Raw genomic sequence first — 24,634 nt, forward strand, 5'->3', positions numbered from 1 at the left:
CTGCAACAGCACTACAGAGAAATCTCCAAATTTCTGTGGAAACGGGACTGCTCCTAAGGCTCTGAGCAAAGAGGGTGCCAGCCACTGCCCAGACCAGTGCTCTCAGCTCAACATTTCCAAATGGAGGCCTGCCAGTAGTACTGTGAGATGATTCTGCGGGCACCTGGACCTCACACCAACATCTCTCACAGTCTGCTAACCATGGTCCAGACTCAGGACAGTGACCTGTGCAGCCTGAACCAACCAAGACCATGCACAGGGCCTGGGCTGCTTCTGCCCATAAGTTGCCCCTATGCGCCTTAAAGGATGCAGGTCGCCAGCCCATCCCTGAGATCACTCCTCTGGTCCTCCCTCCCCTCAGCTCTCACCTCTGCGTCTCCCTTTAGTGCTCCCAGTACCCATTCCTGGGCCTCAACCCCAGCCCTGCCCTCCTTCTCAGCCCACGTCCCCAGACCAGACTGGTCCATATCTGGAGGCCAGTCTCCTTTTCCACCCCCACCTCTTCAGATGCCCTCTTCTCTCAGGCCTGCCTCTCCCTCCCACCCTTACCCTAAGCAGGCTTACATCATGCTCAGACTCTAAAATCCTCACTTGCCTTCTTCTCTCAGGCTGGAGATTCCCACCCCTCAGATCTGACAGATACCCTGGGTCTGACGGCTCCTCACCTCACCCCCACGGCCTGCTAGCACTCTCAACCCCTAATGTCCTCAGTCCCTACCCCCAAAGTCATTCTCTCTGCCTAGGCACAGAATTCTTTCTTTCTGGGCCCTGATACTTCCTACATCTCATTCTTTTTTCCCCTTAATGCATTGGTTTCCTTCATAAACAAAATTATATTAGTAAAAAGAAGAGACTTGGCTTAAAGAAAAATATTAATAACCAAATAAAAGTATTCAGGAGCAGCAAAAATAGGGAAAGCAGTTATGCAAATAGAGAATATTTTGAATTCTACCTTCCCTGAGATGAAAACTCCACTATGGTAGTTTTAACACAAATTTTAATACACTTCCTCAAGTTGTCCAGGTTGGCTTAATATCCTTCAAGTTAACCCAGGCCAGGCAGCTTTACTCACAGAGTCAAATCTCTATCTGTGTCAAATATGGGAGCGAGAGGCTTTCTGGGACCATCTCTTGTTGCCCTAATTGCTCCTAAGTTGTGGGTCATGGAAAACAGCTCTGAAAGAGGCATACAAAATGCAGGTTTGGGCAGGTGCTCTGCATTTACTAGCCACCTTATGCTGGCCAAATCAATTAAACTCTGCAGGTCTCAGTCTTCTCATCTATAAATTGGAGCTAATAGTCCTTGCATACCTCACAGGCTTGTTTTGAAGATCACATCAAATGAGATAATTTATGTGAAAGCACTTTAGTGTCCTATAAATGTGAGGTATTATCTTGAACACTAATGAATAGCTTACAAGCACAAATGAATCATTCCTTTTGATTTAACAGGTAGCCAAGTAACTTCAGCGCTTCAGCCAGACAGCCAAACCCAGGAATGAGTTAATTATCAGAGAGATACCAAGAAGACTTGGAGGTCGGGCTCCTGGTCCCACCCAGTGCCCGTCAGGCCCTTAGTGAATGAACGAATGACAAGTGAAACCAGGCTCAGTGCCCAACCTTAGCGCCTCAGGACCTGGTCTGGAGGCAAGAGGCTTTAGGCAAGGCACCCATTTGGAGGCAGCGGACTGAGTCTCGCACACCTCAAATCCAGAAATGGCCCCCAGACACCCACAAAATCAAGTATAGCCACCCAAGGGCCTAGAGGCCCAAAGATACCACATTTTTCAGATTCATCTCCCGCCACATCCTCAACAAATCCTAGGCAATGCCCCAATCCTTGTCATGCCAAGCACTTTAACCTCATACCATTCCTTCAAGTCCTTCTCTGTCTTACTTTTCTTAAATTGGTAAGAAACAATGGATGTCAATGCATCACATTCTAGGGTATAACTGAAACAAGTGATTTAAATACAAGTATTAGCTAGAAAACAGGTAAAATAGCCTTTTCCTTAAAGCAATAATAAAATATAACCCGAAAAGGTCAATAGTAAGTTTCCATGGTAGTTTTCCTGGTAAATACATTTAAAAATTGAGTCTTCAAAGGGTTGATCAAAACACATTTTCAAGCACCTAGCTTTACCAAGTAATATCTGCCAAGATACAGTGAGTTACGTACCCTGCAAAGGGCTTCAAATGAAAAGCAAGGCTGCTATAAACAGGACAGAAATTCACATGTCAGCTTCCACTGATATGTGCAGGGCAGTGGTAGGAACACTAAATTGGGGCTCCAATATGGCCCAACACTCACTCACTGGGTGATCTCAGCAAGTTCCATAACCTCCCTGGACCTCCATCCTCCTGCCTATAAAATGAAGAGAGTAAATGACCATGATGATCTTTTTTAACCCTGCTGCGAAATATTCCTTTCTCCCCTCAAGGTCTTGCACAAAAACACCTCCTCAGGGGACGTCTTCGTTGATCCTACCAATCACGTGAGTCATGCCTTCCTCTTTATTCTGACAGCATTTTCCTTATGTGCTTTTTAAAATTTACTTATTTCTTTATTTTTGGCTGCTCTGGGTCTTCAGTGCTGCGCAGGCTTTTCTCCAGTTGCGGCGGGCGGGCTTGTGGCGCATGGGCTTGGTTGCTCCACGGCATGTGGGATCTTCCCGGACTAGGGATCACACCCGACTCCTGCATTGGCAGGCAGATTCTTTGCCACTGAGCCATCAGGGAAGCCCTCCTTATAAGCTTTTATTCAACCTCTTTCATTCTACCTCAGAATTCATTGTTCACTATATTCTGTGAGCTGTCAGAAAACAGAAGCGGTATCTTCTTCAGCTCTGAAGTCATACCATGCCCAAACATTTGTGAACTCTGCTGATCCTCAATCTTGTTCTACCTCCCTGATGCCCCACCTCCCTTCTACTCTGACCACTGCCTTGGTTGAGAATCACTGTTGTGGTGTGAAGTGAATCAGGGACTTGAACGAATGAGAAGGGGTGAGGCGGGAAGGGCAACCTTAGCCATGAGCTGTGGGAGACTGCACTGGACACCAGCGCTTACAGTGTAGGAAAGTGAAGCTACAGTGATAACAGGATGAATGCACTCGCAGTGAGTCTGTGCTAAGTGCCTTCTACGTGCTTTGCCCGGACTGAGCCAGACAACAAGGGCGGTGAGGGACTGCCATCATTCCTATTTTGCAGATGGGGAAGCCAAGGCACACAGATGTTAAATGTTTGCTCAAGCTCATGAACTAAGGAGTGGAACCAATATGCATGCAGTCTGACTCCAGAGTTCTCTTTCTTAACTGCCTACGGTGATAAGTACAAAGATGATTATAAAGGCACATTTAGAATCCCAACATTGCTCGATGCTGTACTATGATTTCCATCCATTCTCACTACAGGGATGTAACAAGCAACTATTCTTGGCCTCACTTGTTAAGATTAGTTATAAATGCTGTCATTTTCTACACAAGCTACACTCTCTAGGAAACCACCATCTGATTAGAAAGCATCACCTTCTAGAATTATCAACTTTTGATTTCTGCATTTCTAAATGATGAACTACAAAAGCAAGAGACAGAGAAGCTGGAAACAGACATGATGAGGTAACCCTCCAGGGACTGCTCTCTTCACTTGCAGACACTTAATAAAAGTTTGTGGAATCAAATGGTGTTTGGGAGAAAAGTTTCTACCCTCTTTTAAAACACAGATGGAAGGACTTTCCTGGCAGTCCAGTGGTTAAGACTCTGTGCTTCCACTGCAGGGCACACAGATTTGATTCCTAGTCAGGAAACTAAGATCCCACATGCCATGGAGAACTAAGCCTACACGCCGTAACGACTGAACCCATGTGCCCACACCCTGCATGCTGCAACTAGAGACCGTGTGCCACAGTGAAAGATCCCACGTGATGCAATGAAGCTCCTATGTGCTACAACTAAGATTCAGTACAGCCAATGCAGAGTCTTCTCATCTACCCCTTACTTCACCTGAGTGAAAACTGAATCCCAACCTCATTGCCCTGCTTAGACCTCAGCCTCTTGCCTAGACAACAGCCTCAGCCTGATCCCCTGGTGGCAGCTCCTCTACCCAGTGCGTACTGTGTCCTTTCTGCAAACTGACTTTGAATATTTTCTTTAAAATCCGATTATGTCACTTCTCTGATTAATATATACATCAGTGGCTCATAACTGCCTTCCTCAGGAGTTCTCAACATCAAGGTTCCAAGACATTGGCTAGATCCAGTGTGGAACGTCCACTAATAATGAAATACTAATTAAACAATTTATAAATACAGAATACTTAAAATAGTGTCCAGCACATAATATTATATAGGTGGTGCGGTGCTGTGCTGAGTCGTGTCTGACTCTTTTCGACATTATGGACTGTAGTCCACTAGGCTCCTCTGTCTGTGAGATTCTCCAGGCAAGAATACTGAAGTGGGTTACCATTTCCTCCTCCAGGGGATATTCCCAACCAAAGGATCCAACCTGCATCTCCTGCATCTTCTGCTTTAGCAGGTGAATTCTTTACCACTGAGCCACCTGGGAAGCCCTTGTATCGGTGTCACGCATAACCAACAGTGAAAATTTAAGACTTATGAGACAGGTGTAACAGATGTCTCTGGTGCTCTGTATACAACCCCACAGCCCACTTCTGATTTCAGCTGCAGCTGCAGGAACAGTTCTATACTGACTGACTATATCACTCCTCAAGGGCCCTGTGGTCTCCCTGCTTTTCTGTCCCAGAGCTTCCTCTTTCCACAAGCTCACTCAGACAATGAGCAGAACAGCCTGGAAGTACAGGGGCATCTGTAGGCACTAATTTTCACTCGATAACTTATCTGCCTCCACTTCCTACATTGCTACAGCTACCACCATAATCCTGGTGGAAGTAACAGAAATCTTAGTTACAGCTTGATCAGTGTACCACTCCCTGGCACATCTATCAACCTGCAGTTCCCTGTGAAACTCCAATTCCAGGTCATCTGCCTACCCTTCTGACCCTCCTGCTTCTGGCCACTAGCACATGTTGGGAGGGCAATACCTGAGCATCTGCTACTAGAAAAGAGTCAATGGGCTGGAGTGTAAAAGAAAACAGAGATGGCAAAGTCATAGGTCACACTGCCAAGGAAGGCATGAAAAAGGAATGGAGGAGCCTTGAGACCTGGCCTTTCTTCCGCCCTAGGCTCTTAACATAGTTAAATCAGCCAGCAAGAGAGAATGAAGCAGTCTAGACGGAAGGGGCATCAGAGGTTGACACTGCGCAGGCGCACGAGTAGGATAGGGTTGCCTCCCAGGCTCACCCGCGGCCTCCGCTACACAAGGGGCCACCGGAGAGCACAGTACAGTGCCCCGCGGAGTAACCTCTCGCTCGTGCCCCCTCTTATTCGTGAGGGCCTCAGAGCATTGAGGTCTGAGGAAGGTCTGGGAACCCCCCCTTCTGAGGCCATTGGGCCGCCTCTCGTTCCCCACTCAGGACCCAGCCGAACCTGGAAAGATGGTGGTGCCAGCCTCAGGCGAGGCGCCAAGGCTGGGAGGGCCGCCAGGTCTCTCAGGATCGCCTTTCCTCACCCCCGTTCTCACCTCTTTGTCCTCCGCCTTCTCCTCAATACCTAATAGCGCGTACAGGTCCATTTGTAAGAGCTCCTTCGTCACCGCCATGGTTCCAGCTCTGATTGGATTAGTACTACAACTCCCAAAAGTCTACGCGTTGGGGCTTCCCGGGGACTCTCGGCTCCAAGCCAGCTGAATGGTGAACGAACTACGACTCCCGGCAGCCCTCGCGCCCGCCGCCGCGGCTCTCCGGCTGGGGTGACTGTCGTGAATCTCCTGTCGGAGGCTTTGGCTGGCCCGCGCGAGTGGGCGTAGTAGGTAGGGGCGGGGCTGGGTGAAGGTGCGAGGGGCCCGACCAGACCCGCAAGAGGTGTGCTCTGCGGATCGTGCCGCGCCGCACCGGGAAACAGGATGGAGAGTAGGTGCTACGGGTGCGCTGTCAAATTCACCCTCTTCAAGAAGGAGGCGAGTCTCTCTTCATGGGCTAGAGGGAGGACGCAAAGTGGAGGGAAATACACGGGACTTGCAGTCCTAGGCTTGGTTTTATGGGCCCTCTCCAGACATGCGGTTTTGATGAAGCCACAGAGCTTCAGTTAACATTTCTATAAAACGGGGCTAACACTCCCTTGCTTTCGGGGTTAAGGTGCTGGATGTGAGTTCCCTGTAAACTGTAAATCAGGCTCCTGTCATTTTCGGAAAGCTAAGCTTTTCTGTCCGCCAAGTGTAGGATCTGGCTGTTTTTTTCCCTCCACCCTGCTCCTCCGCAGCCCGGTCTTAGTTAATACTCTGTGACCACTCTGCACTACACCATGCCCCTTACGCTTTCTGCTCTGAAGCCCTCACCATCAAGCAGCCTGCCCTTTCTCCTGTCTCCAGGGCAACATAGCAAAGTCTCACTTGTCCTCAGCACAAACCTGCCAAATTCCCATGGTAAACAGCAGGCTTCCTCTGCCTCAGTGTGACCAGGAGATAGGAACCAGATAGGCGGGATGAATAGCTGGTAGGGAAGCAGATCATGGAGCCCTCAGAAACCTGGGTTTTGTAATTAAAGTGGTCAGAATTCAAATTGGGGCTCTGATATCATTCACAGGGGTGACCTTGGTTTAGGCAAGTCTAGTAACCTCTCTGATCCTGTTTAACATAAGAGTGATAATGGTTGTCATCAGGATTAAGTATGATTGTGTGTATAAATTGAGGATTAAATCAAGTATTGAATGTTAAGTACTGAATTTAGTGCCTGGCTCAGACAGTAAGGAATCTGCCTGCAATGTGGGAGACGTGGATTCAGTCCCTGGGTTGGGAAGATCCACTGGAGAAGGGAGAGGCTACCTATTCCAGTATTCTTGCCTGAATAATTCCATGGACAAAGGAGCCTGGCAGGCTACAGCCCATGGGGTCGCAAAGTGTCCAACATGACTAAGCGACTTTCACTTTTCACTCACACAGTAAATGCTTAGTAAATGGAGGCTATTGTTACCATCCCATCCTGAATCAAGCCTCCTTCCACCTCTGCTAGAACAGAGAAGGCATGGGCCCTGCATTTTGTCTCTGCTCTGTTGAAGAGTCAGTGACCTGAAGCATGGGACTTTGCCTATTTATCGTTTACACTCCTGTGTTAGGGAATTGAAGACCGAGTAGAAAGCATGTGAATTTTTCATGAAGCTTTATGAGATTTGAATAGAAGACTGGAGACAGGAATCGCTTTGCCCTCCACCCTCCATCTCTCCCCAGGCCTTAGGGGCCCCATTCCCCATCCTCCTTCCAGCAGCTGGTCACAGCTTCAGTTTGCTCTGTGTGTGTGTGTTCCAAGAGTCCCCATGAGGAGCCTCCAGGGGTGGGTGAGAGGTAGACTCCTTGCTTCATGTTTCTTGTAGTATGGCTGTAAGAACTGTGGCCGGGCCTTCTGTTCCGGCTGCCTTAGCTTCAGTGCAGCAGTTCCCCGAGCTGGAAACACTCAACAGAAGGTCTGCAAGCAATGCCATGAGGTTCTGACCAGGTGAGAAGCCAACACGGGTGACGGTTCAGCCAAGCATGGCAGCTGGCAGCTGGCCAGGCCTCTCAGCTTTCTAGAGGTCGACTCGGGATTGTTTGGGGTGGAGGGCACCAATAGGCAGATGGTGGGTGACTTCTGACACTAGATTTCTTCTCTGTAGAGGATCTTCTCCTGCCAGTGCCTCCAAGTGGTCACCACCTCAGAACTATAAGAAGTAAGTGCTGAAGGGACAGAGACAAATGGGGAGGGGAAAGGACACAGGAGCCGTAGGATAGGAGTCTCTTCCCAGCCTTTAGCTTAAATGAGCCCAGGATCAGCGGCTCCTGACTGCCCTCCTGGGCTCAGAGAGCAGCTCATCAGTCCCTTCCCCAGAAAAGGTTCTTGGTAGACCTCACCCTCTCAGCTGAACCCTCCTGCCAGTTGGCTGGGTTGGGGTGCAGTGTGACATGAGCAATGAACCCGAAAGATTGTCCGTTGGAGGCCTCCCTCGCTGGCTAGAAATGATTTGAATAGGAAACAGCGAGGGTGCCTTCACCCCTCCCTTCTGCATTCATCAAGAGCCTCTATCTCATATCCTGCCAGGCGTGTGGCAGCATTGGAAGCCAAGCAGAAGCCCAGCACTCCCCGGAGCCATGGACTGACCCAGCAAGATCAAGCCATTGCTGAGCGCCTGGCACGGCTCCGCCAGGAGAACAAGCCCAGTGAGCAGGCCCAGACAGGGTGGAAAAGACACCATCCAGGGCTCCTGGGAGTAGGATCCCTCTGGATCTTAGAAGGCTTCTCTATGCCAATTGCAGAGTCAGTGCCCTCGCAGGCGGAGATAGAAGCCAGGCTAGCTGCACTGAGGGATGCATTCCAGGGTCCTGTCCCTTCCACCCAGGAGATGGAGGCACGGCTTGCTGTGCTGCAAGGCAGAGTTCCATCTTCTCAGGCCCCCCAGATGGTGAGTGCTGTGACTTTGGAGGGATGGAGGTCCTGGGACAAGGACCCAGCAGAAGCCCAGATACATGTATGCTTAGATACTTCGCAGGAGTACCTCCTGCTCCTGAGGCCTGCTGTCAGGCCAAGGAACCAGGGACAAGCAGCAGGACTGGGTAGGGCAGCAAAGAGTGGCCCCTAGGTTCTGTTGGGGACAACAAGACCTACCTGATTACATGAGCTCTTGGTTAGTCCCCTTTTCCTGAGTTTTGGGAACTCCTCAGCACCCAGCCCTGACCTGAACTGCTCTGAGCCTTATGATGTGGCTTTCCCACTTCCCTACTCCCCACTGAGGTTCCCTCCTCTGAGCAGGCACATCAACCACCGGACCCCAGGACCCAGGTGCAGCAGGCGCAGGATCTGCTGACACAGCTAACAGCGGAGGTGGCTATTGATGAGAGCTGGGAACAAGAAGGCCCAGGTATATTCTCCACCTGGCTCCCCCAGGGACCCACCCCCTACTCTTTCCCCAGGTGGGAGAGGCTCCAATGCTGACACCCTGGGAGGTGAATATAAATTAGAGAATATCAACATTATAAGGATTGCCATTTATTGAATGTTTACTCCAATGGGAGCCAGTATAAGCCTAGTAGATCAGTGTGTAGGCTTTATGCTCAGACAGTGATTCCCTTTTCTACCACTTAGTAGCTGTGTGACACTCAGCATGTTACTTGACTGAAGTCTCACTTCCCAAGACCTACCTCATGGAGAAGTCATGAGGAGTAAATGGGCTAATCCAGGAGTACTTAGGACCCTGCCTGGCTCATAGTAAGTGAATGTTCTCTGTGATAATGATGATAAGGAGGAAGAGGCTATTTATTTAAAATTAAATTTAAGATTGAGTTCCTAAGTGGTACCACATTTCAAATGCTCAGTAGTCACAAGAGATTCATGCTATGCTCTTGGACAGCACAGATACAGACCATGACGTGACATGGAATGTTCCCAACATCATAAAAAATTCTTTTGGACAGAGCTCTCCTAAAGCTTCAAAGCAGTGGTTCTCAACTATGGTGATGATTTTCCCTGCAGGGCCCAATTGGCAACGTCTGGAGACATTTTGGGTGTTGCAACTCAGAGGGTACCACTGGCATCTAGTGAGCAGAGGCTAAGGAAGCTGCTGAACGTCATACCATACACAGGGCAGCCCCCACCACAAAGAATTACAGGCATACCTCAGAGACATTATGGGTTCAGTTCAAGTTCACTGTAATAAAATGAGGCACATGAATTTTTTGGTTTTCAGGCGCATATAAAAAGTATGTACACTATAGACTATTAAGTGTACAATAGCATTATGTTCAAAAAATGTACATACCTAATTGTAAAATATTTTATTGCTAAAAACTGTTAACTACCATCTGACAACACAGAGCTGCCACAAACTTTGAATTTGTAAGAAAAAAAAAAAAAGCAATTATCTGTGAAGTACAGTAAAACAAGGTATGGTATATCCTGTCCAATATGTCAATAGAACCAAGATTAAGAAACCTTGCTTTAACATGGAACTCTGTTCAATGTTATACGGCAGCCTGGATGGGAGGGGAGTTTTCGGGTAGAATGGATACATGTATGTGTATGGCTGCATCCCTTTGCTGTTTACCTGAAACTATCACAAATGCATGCATACCCCAAAACAAAAAGTTTAAAAACCCAAAGAAAAAACAAAAAACAAAAGAAACCCTGCTTTAGGGGAATTCCCTGGTAGTCCAGTGGTTAGGACTCTGCACTTCCACTGATGGGGGCAGAGGTTTGATCCCTAACTGGAGAACTAAGATCCTGCATGCCGTGTTGTAGAGCCAAAAAAAAAAAGAAACCCTGCTTTAGAGATACAATCTCACTGAATATCCTCAGTAATCCTATGATTACTATTATTATCTGTATTTTATAAACGAGGAAATTGAGGCCTGGTAAGCTTAAGGAACTTGACCAAGGTCACACAGCTATTAAGTAGCAAAGCTGGGACTTCAGCCCAAAGCTGTCTAACTTCAAAACTCTGAGCTAAAGGGGATCATGTCAGAGCCACACCCACTCAAGTAAACTTCTTCCCCCCTAGTGACATTCAAGACCTCAGCTTCCCTCATGTCCTCTCTGTGCTGCTCTCCAGAAATGCTGATCCCAGCCTGTAAGGCAGAGAGCCTGGCTGGACCCTGGCCTCCCCGTCTTCTGCTCCTTTCGGGCAGTGATTCTCATACCATGGGGCACCCACCCTAAGGGCAACATGGTAAAGTGTCAGGTGGGTGGGGATGAATTTAATTGGAAAAAAATGTCTAAGAATACTAGTTTTTTATATGTGGGAAAATGAATAAAATAACTAATTTTATTTGCAGTATAAGCCACAGGAACTATTATGGAACAAAAAGCTGATAATTTGTGGGGTTTTTTTTTTAAGTTAAGAAATGGGCTCAGTGGTTTCTGATGAGAGATCCTGAAATGTCTCCCTCCCCGAATGCATCACTCTTTCTAGCCACCTCTATCCAGAACGACCTCAACCGGGGGGACCCAGGGGCCCAGAGCACCAGTTACAGGGGGCAAGCCACCTGGTCCCTGGAGGAGGAGAAGAGCAGGTTGCTGGCTGAGGCAGCGGTCGAGCTTCGGGAGGAGAACACGCGGCAGGAGCGCATCCTGGCCCTCGCCAAGCGCCTGGCTGTGCTGCAGGGACGGGACCCTGACAGAGGTAGAGGCTGATAAAACAGCCGCTCACTCGTGTCCCCTGGGCAGGCCCCCCAACTCCCACCCCCAGGCCAAGCTCTGCACAGTGGCTGTACTCTCTGCCAGGCCAAGTCTACTGAGCACTGCCTAGAACCATGAGACCAGTGCTAGGGCAAAATGGTGGATGAAGAACAAGGGGCAGCCATCAGGGGGCAGGGGCCCTGGGTCCCTTCAGGTGCAGAGCCTTCTGTTCATGCTGTCCAGACCAGCAGAGGGGGCAGAGGGGGATCAGAGCCACTCTGATCAGAGTGGCTGCGGAGGCAGCTTAACTCTGGAACAAGTGTGGCTGGAAACCACGCCACTCCTGGGGGCAGCAGTACAGCCACTCCGGTGAGCTCTCCACCTCACTCCTCTTCCCCTGCTCCCTGCCCTCCATCTTCAAGTGACCCTCCAGGACTACCACCTTCCAGACAGCGATGATGAAGAGGAAGAAGAGAAGGCCATCCAGAGAGTCCTGCGGCAGGTTGGCCCTGCCTTACCCACCTGACCACCCCTTGTCCGGTCCCTGCTGTGCTGCCCCACCACCCCCCTGGCCCCATTCACTCTGCCCCCCACCCCCAACTGTGGGGCTCGCTGGCCAGTCACTCTGCAGCTCCTGTTCTAGCTGAGGTTCCTCTGCCCCCGTGACCCACACCTGCCTCTGGGCCCTTGAGATGGGACATCAGCAGCCACAGACAGTAGATCAAGGAAGATGGGTTGAGAGCTTAGGCTACGAACCGCAGAAATACTGTGCATTGGCGGGGTGCCTGGAACTAGGAGCTGTACCTATTCACTCTGTCCACAGCTCACTGAAGAAGCTGCCCTGGATGAGGCAAGTGGCTTTAACATCCCTGTGGGGCCAACTCCCCAACTCCAAGACCAGTCCTGCAGGGCAGAGCCTAAGGTGAGAAGAACCACAGATACAGACCTCCAGGCTGCCATCATAGCCTCCCTCCTACCTCCATCAGGTACCTGATGTCCCCCATCCCTCCCTGGTCTTTAAAGGCCCAAGCCATGGCCACCAGGCCTGAGGAAGAGGAAGAGGAGCTCCCCTGGTGCTGCATCTGCAATGAGGATGCCACCCTTCGCTGTGCTGGCTGCGACGGAGACCTCTACTGCATCCGCTGCTTCCGGTGGGTGCAGGTGGAATGTTCTTTGGGGCTGGGAGAGTTCCAGGGCTACCTGTGATCTCTGACCTATTTCTATGCTCTGCAGGGAAGGCCATGATGCCTTTGAGCTTAAAGAGCACCAGACATCTGCCTACCAGCCCCTGCATAAAGGCCGAGGGCACTGAGGGAGCCCTGGTCCTCCCAGGAAGGTCATCCTACAGGCAAGCACACAGGCTGGGGCACCCTCCAGGGCATCTGATGGCAGGACATGACAGGCTGGACTGCTTATGAGTGTGCCCTTTCCTAAGCCTCCGTTCCTAGAAGGAGGAAGGATTCTCCATTGGAGACAATGACTGGAGGAGCCAGAGGGAAGGCAGAGGTCAGGAGCCTTCCAGCGCTGGAGTCTGGATTGGAAGTGAGAGACAGGGCAAGACCAGTGTGAATCTAAGGAGGAGCCTTGAAACTTGCTCAAGAGCCCAGGGTCCTCCGCTGGCACTTGGAGGATTTAATAAAGTATGTGATTCATTGGACCAGCATCTTTTATCTATAGAACCCTATGGATCCTGAGCCTGGGCCCTCGAAGCGGTACAGGAACAGAGTCCTATGAAGTGAGGTCGAAGGAAAAAGTTTCTCCAGGCAGGAACAGTCCCACCTCTCCTGGTGGCCTCACATGCAGTAGGCATGCCCCCAGGCCCCACCATCTTGGATTACACAACCTTTCTAGTACTCAGACACTGCCTACACAAACAGCGAATGCATACCCTGCTTCTGGCCTTATCCTAAAGGATGCCACCTCCACGGCTCCTGTCCCCAGCTGCCTGCCATTCAGACCCACTGTCAGCTTCCACCAGCTCCCTCCTTACCTGATTACTGGGCTCTCAGCCTATACCCTTTATACCCCTCTGCTTAGTCCCTGTTTTTTCTCTTTTAGCCTCTGGCTTGGAGCTGGCTTAAGAGAGAGTCCTTAGCCTGAGGCCTCCTGGATCAGTTAGTGGGGGAGGAAGGTTTAGCTTCTGATGCCCCCAGACCCAGCTAGGTTTTTCCAGTTAACTCTCCTATTGGTCTTTGCCACTTAGGCTCCTGTTAGTGCCAGGATGCTGTGTGTCTTAGCCAGGTGCCTTCTGCTTGGCCTCTGGGACCTTGGATGATGGTGATTTCTCTGACACAGAACTGTGACCTGTATCTTTGAATTCTCAAGGCATGTGTGGATGGGTGGCTGGACATGTGGATGGGTGAGGTATATGGGAGCCTAGTGACTTGGATGCTGGCCCTCTGGTATAAGACTTCACTCTCTCCCTCCCCCATCCGTCAGCACAGATATGCACCACACTCCATGAAGCTGGGGCTCCTGAAGGTTTTATCCACTTGGCTGATGGGAAGGCACTGGGCAACAGCCATGACTGGCTCCCAGACAGTGCAGCTGACAGGAACCAGCTGTGGCTGCACATGGACAGTGGCGTTCAAATGTCCCTCCTCATTCTCCACGTTCCTCATCTGGGTCCCAAGGAGCTGTGTCCCACCCAGCTGAAGATCCAGGGGTTCAGGGCAGACTGGGCAGTGCTGAGGCTGATGAAGCTAGTCTCACAAGGCTTATTTCTGAGGTCGACTGAGTCTCCGAAGTTTCTTGAGTTGACTGAGCAGCTCAGAGATAAAAGGCTGAGAAAGAAACAGGAGCAGAGGCAGGGATGAGATCAAGTTCTGGGGTCACACCTACCCCACCACAGTCCTCCCCTAGTCTCCACCTGACCCTGTGGCCTCCGAGTCAGGGAAGGGGAGAAGGACCCAGGGCCTAGCTGCCAGCCCACTGGGCCCCCTCTTAGCCCAGACCAGCAGAGCATCCCTTACCTCTGTGGGGCGGGGGCAGTTTTGGAGAAGAGCCTGGTGGAAGAAAGCAAAGAGTGGGTCCCTGAGCCACAGCACTTTTTCACGAGTCCCCAGTCTCCCAGGAATTTTCCCCTCTGAACTGGTTCTCCCCACACTGGATGGGAAAGCAGAACCTGGGTTCTTGGGTTCCCCTTGGTCCAAGCCCAGCTTCCATCCCCTAACCCTGGGTCTGGGGCCCAGTCACCCACTCTACCTCCAACTGAGTCTTCTGCTCCTCTGTGGATAGTTCCATGAGAGCCTCCAGGTCGATCTCAGGCTCTGAAGAAGTTGGTTGGTCCTGTGTGGGAATCACATGGGGCTCAGAGGAGCCCGGCCAGCTGGTGCTGGAGTGAAAGGCAGTTGGGTTCACCCATCTCCGACTCTTTATTTTCCATGTTCAATTCCTCTCCTTACTCAAACCACCCATTCATCCTTTCATTCAGCAGTTACCAAACACCTACTATGTTCTACCTGAAAGTCTAGGGTTCTTTAAAAAGAGATCTTTAATTTCAAGAGTTATAAACATTGTTAGTAGGGATATAAAATGGTGCAGCTGCTTTGGAAAACAATTTGGCAGCTCCTTAATATGTTAAATAAAAAGTTATCATTTGGCCCAACAATTCCACTCCTAGGTCTATTCCCAAGAGAAGTGAAAATATATATTCATGTAAAAATCACATATGAATGCAGTTCATAGCATTATTCATATTCAAATGACCATCCACTGGTGAATGGATAAATAAAATACTACGTAGCCATACAGTATTTTTCAGCAATAAGAAGAAATAAAGGACTGATTCATGTTACAACTGAGATTAACTTTGAAAACATGTTAGTGAAAGAAGCCAGTTACAAAGGCTTCATATTATATGATTTGATTTGTATTAAACATCCAGAATAGGATGTTTGTGTATAGAAACACAAAGTAGATTGGTGGTTGCCTAAGGCTGGGAGTGGTGGTGATAAGGAATGGGGTGTGACTACTAACTGGTACAGGGTTTCTTTTATGGATAGTAAAATGTTCCAAAATTAGACCATACTGGTGGTTGTACAACCTATGAAGATGGTTAAAACTATTTGGATTTTACACTTTAAGTGGGAACTGTATGGTATGTGAATCATATCTCAATAAAGCTAACTTTAAAAGTTTTTATAGTCATTGTAAAAATGTAAGCAATACATAGTTTATAAAATTGAAAGAGGTAAAGAGAGTAAGAAACCAAACCATTGACTGGGAGAACATATTTGTAAAAGATATATCTGATAAAGGAAGTTATCTAAAATATACAAAGAACTCTCAAAACCAACAAAAAGAAACTAATAATCCAATTTAAAAATGGGGGAATTTTGTATATCTGCCTCACCAAACAAGATATGAAGATAGCAAATAGCATATGATGCTAACATAATATGTCATTAGGGAATTGGAAGTTGAAATAACAATGAGATACCATTACACACCTATTAAAATGGCAAAAACAAACCTAAAATGCCAAATGCTGATGAGGCTATGGAGCGATAAGAATACCTGTTCACTGCTGGTGGGAATCCAAAATGGCATAGCCACTTTGGAAGACAGTTTGGTACTTTCTTACAACACAAAACATACTCCTATCACACAAAATAGCACTTGTGTTCTTGATATTTATCCAAATGAGTTGAAAATATATCTGCATGGAAACCTGCACCTGAATGTTCATAGCAGTTTTATTCATAATTGCCAAAACTTGGATGCAACCAAGATGTCCTTCAGTAGGTAAATGAATGAATAAATGGTGGTGCACCCAGACAATGGAATATTATTCAGTGCTAAAACAAAATGAACTATAAACCCATAAAAAGACATGGAGGAAGCTTAAATGCATATTATTAAACAAAAGAAACCAACCTGAGAAGTCTACATACTGTACAATTCCAACCATATGACATGCTGGAAAATTACAGAGACAGTAAAAAGATCAGTGGTTGCCAGGGGTTACAGCAGAAGAGTGGTGAATGGGTGGAACACAGAGGATTCTTAGGGCAGTGAAACTACTCTATGTGATACCAGGAGGGTAGACACACATCATTATACTTTGTGAAAACCCTTAGAATGTATAGCACCAAGAGTGAATCTCAATATAAACTCTGAATTTTGGGTAGTTATGATGTAGTAATATAAACTCATCAGCACTAGTACTCTAGTAGGGGTATGTTGATAGTAGGAAAGCTATGCATGTGTGGGGACAGGGAGAATATGGAAATTCCCAGCACCTTCTGTTTAGTTTTGCTGTGAACCTAAAACAATAAAGTCATTAAAATAAAAAATAAAGTCATTAAAAGAAGAAAGCTGCACAGCAAATGAAACCATCAACAAAATGAAAAGGCAACCTACTGAATAGGATAAAATATTTGCAAATCATAAAGTGTTAATATCTAAAATATGTAAAGAACTCAGACAATTCAATAGCAAAAAAATCTAACTTTTAAAAATGGGCAGAGTATCTGAATAGACGTTTTTTTCAAAGAAGACATATAGATGGCCAACAGATAAATGAAAAGATCTTCAAAATCACTCATCATTAGGGAAATGAAAAAACCACAGTGCAATATCACCTCATACCTGTTGGAATAGCTATTATCAAAAGGACAGTAACAAGTGTTTCTATAAGTTAGTAAAGACATATTTTTCATTTTACATCTTTGTGTACCATTTTATTATTTTTTAAAAAATTTACCATTGTGCATGTATTTTAAAAATAAAGATAGCAAAAAAATAAATAAGTGTTGGTGAGGATGTGAGAAAAGGGAACCTCTGTGCCCTGTTGGTAGATATGTAAATTGGTGCAGGCACTATGGAAAATGGTATGGAGGTCCCTCAAAAACTGAAAAATAGAACTACCGTATAACCCAGTAATTCCATTTCTGGATATTAATCCAAAGAAAGTGAAAACAATAATTCAAAAATGTATATGAACCCCCATGTCCACTGCAGTATTCATTTGCAATAGCCAAGATATGGAAACCACCTAGGCGTCCATCAATGCGTAAATAGATAAAGAAACTGTGGTGTATATATATGCACTGGAAATTTATTCAGCCATAAAAAAGAAAAATCCTGCCATGTGCAACAATGTGAATTACATTGACAGTATTATGTTGAGTGAAATAAATCAAAGAGAAACAAACACTGTATGATTTCACTTATATGTGGCATTAAAAAAGAGAACTCATCAATAAAAGAACAGATTAATGGTTGCTGAGGTGGGGGTGGGAAAAGGCAAAATGGGTAAAGCAAATCAAAAGGTACAAACTTTCAGTAATAAATAAGTCATGGGGATCTAATGTACAGCATGGTGACTAGAATTAATAATTTTGTACTGCCTATGTGAAAGTTGCTAAAAGAATAAATCTTAAAAGTCCTCCTTGGGACTTCCCTGGTGGTCTGGTGGTTAAGAATCTTCCACTGCAGGGAGCATGGGTTTGAAAAAAGAAAAAACAAATGTCCTCCTGTCAAGAAAAAAAAAATTGGTGGCTCAGTGGTAAAGAATCTGCCTGCCAGGGACTCTCCTGGTGGTTCAGTGGTTAAGAATCTGCCTTCCTACATTCAGAAGCAGAGGACACAGGTTCAGGTTTGATCTCTAATAAGGGGACTAAGATCCCATGTGTCGCGGGTACCACAACTAGAGAGAGTCCCATGAGCCGCAACTAAAACCCAACACAGTCAAAAAAAAAAGAGAATCCAACTGCCAATGCAGGAGGCAAGGTTTCCATTCCTGGTCCGGGAAGATCTCACATGCGTCAGCACAACTAAGCCCATGCACCGCAACTATTGCACCACAACTCTAGAGCCTGGGAACCACAACTATTGAGCCTGCACACTGCAACTACTGAAGCCCAGATGCCCTAGAGCTTGTGCTCTGCAATGAGAAGCCACCACAATGAGAAGCCCTCGCACCACAACTAGAGAGAGCCTCGCACGGCAGTGAAGACCCAGCAGTCATAAATAAATAAAATTATTTTTAGAAAAAGAAAAAAAATTTTGAAACTATGTATGAAGACAGCTGTTAACTAGGCTTATCATGGTAATCATTTTGCAATATACACAAATATTAAATCATTACATTGTACACCTGAAACAAATATTGATTACACCTTAATAAAAATGTTTTTTAAAAATTTAAGATGTAAACTCAAGGTTTTGTAGTGCTTCATCAGGGACTTTCTTAAGTAAAAGTTGCCTGATGAGGAAGATCATGACTTCTAGAATAGGTTGGTGCAATTTTCTTGATTCATGGCAAGGTCCACCACTGTTTTTGCATCATCGGTGCATATATCAGTATAGTCGAAAAGGCAAACAACTTCTTACATTATTTATGAAAATAATTATAGACCCTCTGAAAAGGTCTTGGGAACCCCCGGTGTCACCAGAACACACTGCAAGAACTGCTGCCTTCTCCATTTTTCTATGGGGTTGTTGAGGGTTTTTTAAAACTGATTTAATAAGTTTATTTGTTTGTTTTGATTCAGATTATCCCTGGCATTCCATGTGTCATGGATATATTGTTTGGGGGAGGCACTGGAGAAATAGGTGTATTATATAATTGGAAATAATGTTTTTTCCAGGTTGAGTTTTGCTTCCTTTTTAAAAATTTTTTTTCTATGCTTAGCAGGTTCTTCCCATACTGATTTGGGTAAATATTTGATAGTCATCTTACATTTTTCTAGATATTTGATAATTTCATCTTTTCTATTTGAGTATTTAATTATCTGGAATCTATTCATTCAACAAACATGTCCAGTGGCTACTATTAACCTGGCACTCTGAGCTTGGGAATTTCGGTGAACAAAACAAAGATCCTGCCCTCAAAGAACCTGTCTTACAGGCAGTTGAGAAGACATAATAAAACAGATGCACTAAGTAATTTGGTTGTATAAATTGTTTAAGTGCTATTGGGGGAACTTTTTGGGCGGCGGAAATGTCCCATATCTTGAGGAGGTAATGCTTGCCCCCTACTCTAAAAATAGGCACATTTTATCCTCTGTGGATTATGCTTCAATAAAGTTGATTTAGAAAAGAAAGAAGGAAAAACATGCCTCAATTACCCTCTCATTCCTTCCACTGCCGATGGTTAATCATTGTTAGTAGTTTTGGTCTTTCTTTACCCTTTTAAAAGTAAATTAGTGCTAGGATTCTAAGTTAGTTCTTTCACCCTAAGCTCTAGACTTTCTCCTTTGCTTCCTTGGTTTCTAGCTCATCTGATTTAGCATTCATTCATTAAATGCATCCTTATTGAAAGCATGTTGTGCACCAAGCATTGTGATGAGTCCTGGGGCCATAAGAGCAAGTCAGGCAGATATGGTCTTGCTCTTGAAAAGCTTATATTCTCCTGAGGGATACTGACAAGCAAAATGGTAGTTATAATACAGGGTGATAAGCACTCTGATGAGATATTACAGGAGCACATGAAAGGGGAACCTAGCCAAGACCAGGGTTTAGGAAGGCTTCCAGGAAGAAGTGGCCTCTAATCTGAGACCTGAAGGCTGAGTAGGAGTTAACAAGATATTTATACTTCTGATGATGGGGTAACAGGGACCAGATTTACTCTCTCAACATAAGTAACTAGTCAGAAAATAGTTAGAAAACTAGACAAAAATATATAAACAGTGTTCTCAGACTTTAGACAACAGGTGACTCAGTACTACCTGGGAAAGACGGGAAATGAAAGAGGTAGACTCTACAACTGTCCTGGGTTTCATCCTGAAGGCAGTTTCCAGACCACAGAGCTGAGAGGCAGATCCCAAGCAGAGCGCAGTGGTCATGCTAAATTGATATGACAGAGATCAGAGTTTGGGGTTGAGGTGGTTATAAATTGACAAGTTCTAGAGAGGAGGGAGTTATGGGCCAAGAGACCTCCAAAAGTCTGCATAAGGGTTCTCCTGAGCTTTTGCTGAACACAGGGTATGCATTCAGAGGGCAAAACTTCACAAGGCCAGATACTATGAGACACTGCAGGCACAGAAATGAACAGTTCCCTGACCTCACAGAGGACTGATAGACAAATCAAGTTCCACTCTGCCAGAGTGGATGGTCATCCCTGATCACCCAGGAATTCAAGAGAGGCCTTGGGAGGGCCCTAGGCAATACATTTTTACAGTTGTAAATTGAATAGATTGTTTTTTTAAATGCCATCACATCAAAAGGGCTGCTTCAAAATGCATGGTGTCATGGAAACTACAGGAATGTTTCGAAACTCTGGGGTGGTCAACAGTTTCTCCTGCTGATATGTACACTAGATTTAGCCCCCCAGGTAGTGATGCTCGACTTTGCCAAGAGGTCTCAATAGAGTGGTGGGAACAGAAGTCAGGTTGCAGTGGTTTGTAGATTACAGTGGTTTGAATAGTGATAGGAAGGGAAGGGGGAAAGTTAGTAAAGGCTCTGAGTGCAAATCCACTAAGGAGCCTTGTAAAGGAGACAGGAAGTAGGGGATTGTAACCAAAGCAGGGCATAGTGTTAAACAGGAGTCTCCTTAAAATAGAAGAAGCTTGTGAGTGTTTAAGTCCCTGCTTAAAAGCCGAATCTACACAACCATTTCTGGACAACAGGAGCTCTAGGGCCCAAGTCAGTTTGCCTTGTTGAATCCAGACTTGGCTCTTCTCAAGACCCTAAAACAGGCTGCACACCCAGTGAGAAGAGGTGGGGCCCTCCAACAAAGGAAAGTTGGGTCCCATTAAACTAAACTAAAAACAGTGATGCAACCTACTCCTGGAACCAATCCAGCAGTGCTATCCAGGGTGGGTATGTGGCCAGGGGTAGGGGGGCACCTGGTAGAGAGGGACTTTATGAAGATAGAACTGAAGCAAGGTAAGCTGGAGACCAAGTTGCCTCAATCTCTGCCCAAGGTGACCAGCCTCTACCTAGTGCTTCCCACCCACTTGCCTGCTTCCTGCTGAAAAAAGCAGAGATTAGGACAGGAACTCCCATCTGGCACCTTTGGACAACTGCCATGGCAACCACAGGTCAGGTGTTTTATTCCAGTCATTTCCTGGGAGCAGTCTTCCCACATGTCCTGTTTTCTAACGTTATGAGCTCATAATTCTACAGCTTTTCCCCTGCCTTGATCTTGCAAAACAAGATTCTTTGGCTATTGTTTCTCTCTAATGCCTGGAACGATTTGCCCTGAGGTGTCTGAAATATAAGACTTTTTATCCAAAAGTCTAACAATCTGAAATTGAAACAGGTCCAGAGAGGCAGGGTGCTGGCAGGAATGAAGGGTAGGGCAATGTCCCACAAAGTCAGAGTAGACACAGGTCAAGAAACCTTGCCTCTCCTGTTCCCAGCTCCAGGCCATCTCCCTCCCCTCCACAAGCGCTGCCAGGGACACTGTCAACACCTGGACCAAACTGATAGGTGACTCAGTGAGCCTGACAAGACTGCCTGGGCCACATGAATCACTCTTCCCCACCCCCACTGCAGGACCACTGACACAGCTCTTACCTGGGAGAGTCACAAAACCTTGCTGTCTCACAAGAAAAAGACAGGACCTGAGTAAGGAAGGAGAGAAACAAGGGCCATGGCATGTGGACAAGGAGGACTCTGGTCTCCGGCTTGGTGCAGAGGTTCTTGCTAGCCACACACTAGAATCAGCAGTGGAGCTTATGAAAAAGACCAGTGCCTGGGCCCCACCCTAGTAGACTGAAATTCAGTTGAAGTGCAACAGGGGCATTGGATTATTTCTGAAGAACTTTGGGGAACCACGAAGCTACTTGAATAAACATTCAGACGCTACAGGCAGACGCTCAGCTCCTGGTCCCAGGGCTGCCTAGTGGTGTGACCCTGGGCTAGTTATTCAACATTTCTAAGCCTCCATTTCCTCTACAGTAAAACAGTATCTTGGCTTCCCAGGTGGCTCAGTGGTAAGAATATGCCTGCCAAGCAGGAGATTTGGGTTGGATCCCTGGTTGGGAAGATGCCCTGGAGGAGCAAATGGCAACCCTCCCCAGTATTCTTGCCTGGGAAATCCCATGGACAGAGGAGCCTGGAAGGCTCCAAATGAGTCAGAAAGGACTTTGTGACTAAATACAACAGTACAGAATCTACCTAATGGGCTTGTGGGGAGAGCTGAATGAAATAACGTAAGGCAGGTGCTGGACACTGTGACTAGTGTAGGGTTAAGTGCTCAAAATGTTATTCTTGTTGTTGGAGCAAACTTTGTTACTATACTAGAATCTTGATTTGGAGGTATCTAGGTAAAAAATAAAATGCTGCTCTCCCAGGATGTGGTTGAGGGGAATCAGTCAGAGCCAGGGCCAAGGCTAGGTCAGGCACTCATATTAGCGGTCACTATTGGTCACTCTGACATTCTACTCCAGCACTATCCATTTCTGAGATGATGGAAAGGTTTTGTGTAGCCACTAGCCACCTGGAGGTGCGGGGCACTTGAAATGTAGCTAGTGTGACTGAAGGACTAAACTTTCAATTTTATTTAATTTTCATCCGTTTAAAGTTAAATAGCTACACATGGCTGATAGCTAGAGGAGTGAACAATGATGTACTAGACAGGTATGTGTGTTGAGGATGAAAGTAAATACAGACCTAAAATAAAAATAATTCCTCTACCATCTCATCTGAGCCTCAAAAAGTTCTACAAAACGGGTACAACAGGCATTGATAGCCCCATTTTATAGATAGAAAACTGAGTCTCAGAGATGTTAAAAGACCTGCTCCAGATTATAGAGTGGGAGGCAGAGCCCAGACCAATGGGAGGCCAGTTTCAGGACTGCAAACCCATGCCTCACTTGCGGGAAAAGCTTCCTCTCCATAGAGCACTTCTCTTGTGCCCTCCAGTCCCCAGGCCCGCCAGGTCCTACCCACCTGGAAGAGCTCCTGAACCTGGGTGTCCACCCACTGCTCCATCTCCACCCAGCGCTGGAGCTGCCCCCGGTCATACTTCACCGTCAGCCGGCTGGGTTTCCGGGACCGGGGTCGGACGGGGTCAGACTGGGACTTCGACTCGGAGTCCGTGGATGATGTCCTCCTCCTCGCAAAAGCCCACCGGACCTTCTTACTTGGACTCTCCTTGTCCGGGTTGGGAGATGTGCAGGAAGCAGGGCTTGAAGACAGCATGGAAGGACTGGTTTGGGCAAAGAGTTGGGAAAAATTGCCAGTCAGAGCAGGAAAGCCAGGGAATGAGGAGCGAGAGCAGAGGGAGAGGCCAGCAGGGAAGAAAGAAAGGCGGGTGGAGGCAGGGCCAAGGCTTCTGGCGGGGCGGGGGTCAAAGATCAACTGGCCTTTGTCTGGTGCTGGGAATGCCAGGCTCCTGGCTCCAGGCTGCCAGTAAGTGGCACTCCCGAGCTGTGCCCCAGCCTCCCTTTCTGCAGCTGCTGCAAAACAGGGATATAAACTACACAAGAACAAAGGTCAAGAGGGTGCCATGCCTTGGAGGTGGGAGAGGGCCTTGGGTCCTGAGGGGTGCGGGGCTCTAACCTGAGTCACACTCACCAGAGAGACCTTAGCAGCGCTTTCCTGGGACTAGATCCATTGGCCTTCAGAAGCTATGCTCACAGGGATCCTGCAGGAGTGGGGTCCCTGGCTGGCAAGGGCTCCTGCTCAGAGCGTGGTGCTGCTGAGGGCAGAGTTGCATCAGGAATAATTAGAGGGGTGGTGATCTCTGGCCCTTGTGGGGGCAGCACCCTCTTGTGTCTGAGTGTGAGCTGCCTTTAGGACTGTGAGGGAACAGGTACTCCCCTGGCCTTGTGTGTTTGCAAAGGTGAACTTGTCTCCCAAGCCCATTCCCCACAGGCAACTGCTTAGGAAGCCGTGTTTACCACCACGTGACCCTCCCCTGACTGAGGTCCACTGAGGAACCCTGCAGACCTAACATTTACCCAGGTGTCAAGGACTATTACTTCAAGACCGACTTGCATTCTAAAGGAAGGGTGTTTTTGTCTCTTCAGTCTTTTGTAACAAAAATTTCCAAACGTTTTAGAGAAGTCACACAACAGAAGAATATATCAGTTCAGTTCAGTGCAGTGGCTCAGTCATGTCGACTCCTTGCGACCCCGAATCGCAGCACGCCAGGCCTCCCTGTCCATCACCATCTCCTGGAGTTCACGCAGACTCACGTCCATCGAGTCCGTTTTTTTTTAAATGAAGAGCTAAGAAGGACAAATGAAGAATGAAAGTTTCTCTGTTCTCCCCAGCCCCGGCCTCTAGAGGCGGCCTACTGACAGCTTCTGTTCCTAGTTCTGTGATCACCATTATCCCTTCGTGTAATAACACAATGTGTCCATTTTATTTATTTTTTATCTTCTTCACTGTGCTGCGTGGCATGTGGGATCTTGGTTTTCTGACCAGAGTCTTAACCACTAGACTGCCAGGGAAACTCCAGTTTGTCCATTTTAGACGGTATCTCTTGTCTCCTAATATGAATGATAAGAAATTAGCTCCCTCACT

General features: G+C 47.1%; 3 protein-coding genes across 4 annotated transcripts in view; 1 reads left to right on the forward strand and 2 right to left on the reverse strand.

Moving 5' to 3' along the window:
• Positions 1-5,714, reverse strand: part of DNAJC17 (DnaJ heat shock protein family (Hsp40) member C17) — a 28,710-nt gene extending 22,996 nt beyond the window's left edge. The window contains exon 1 of the mRNA XM_052647231.1: positions 5,596-5,714. Within this exon, the coding sequence (XP_052503191.1) occupies positions 5,596-5,673 (78 nt within the window). The 5' untranslated portion in view covers positions 5,674-5,714. The remainder of the gene's footprint in view (positions 1-5,595) is intronic.
• A 179-nt stretch (positions 5,715-5,893) lies between these two features.
• ZFYVE19 (zinc finger FYVE-type containing 19) lies at positions 5,894-12,854 on the forward strand. 2 transcript variants are annotated; one of them, XM_052647230.1, is made up of 11 exons: positions 5,894-6,030; positions 7,440-7,561; positions 7,719-7,772; positions 8,141-8,259; positions 8,356-8,501; positions 8,849-8,957; positions 11,004-11,213; positions 11,632-11,711; positions 12,033-12,131; positions 12,233-12,360; positions 12,443-12,854. In XM_052647230.1, the coding sequence occupies exons 1-11, from the start codon at positions 5,977-5,979 to the stop codon at positions 12,519-12,521; spliced, it is 1,200 nt and encodes a 399-aa protein (XP_052503190.1). In that variant the 5' UTR covers positions 5,894-5,976; the 3' UTR covers positions 12,522-12,854. The 2 variants fall into 2 exon arrangements, with proteins under 2 accessions (XP_052503190.1, XP_052503188.1); XM_052647228.1 differs by having other exon boundaries at positions 8,141-8,501.
• Positions 12,855-13,926: 1,072 nt separating this feature from the next.
• PPP1R14D (protein phosphatase 1 regulatory inhibitor subunit 14D) lies at positions 13,927-23,305 on the reverse strand. The gene is made up of 5 exons (XM_052647223.1): positions 23,054-23,305; positions 22,900-22,902; positions 14,414-14,497; positions 14,182-14,214; positions 13,927-13,992 (listed from the first exon to the last, which is right to left on the reverse strand). The coding sequence occupies exons 1-5, from the start codon at positions 23,303-23,305 to the stop codon at positions 13,927-13,929; spliced, it is 438 nt and encodes a 145-aa protein (XP_052503183.1).
• Positions 23,306-24,634: the final 1,329 nt, after the last annotated feature.

This window comes from Budorcas taxicolor, chromosome 10 (assembly GCF_023091745.1).
Source record: "Budorcas taxicolor isolate Tak-1 chromosome 10, Takin1.1, whole genome shotgun sequence".
In the NCBI taxonomy this organism is placed as follows: Eukaryota; Metazoa; Chordata; class Mammalia; order Artiodactyla; family Bovidae; genus Budorcas; species Budorcas taxicolor.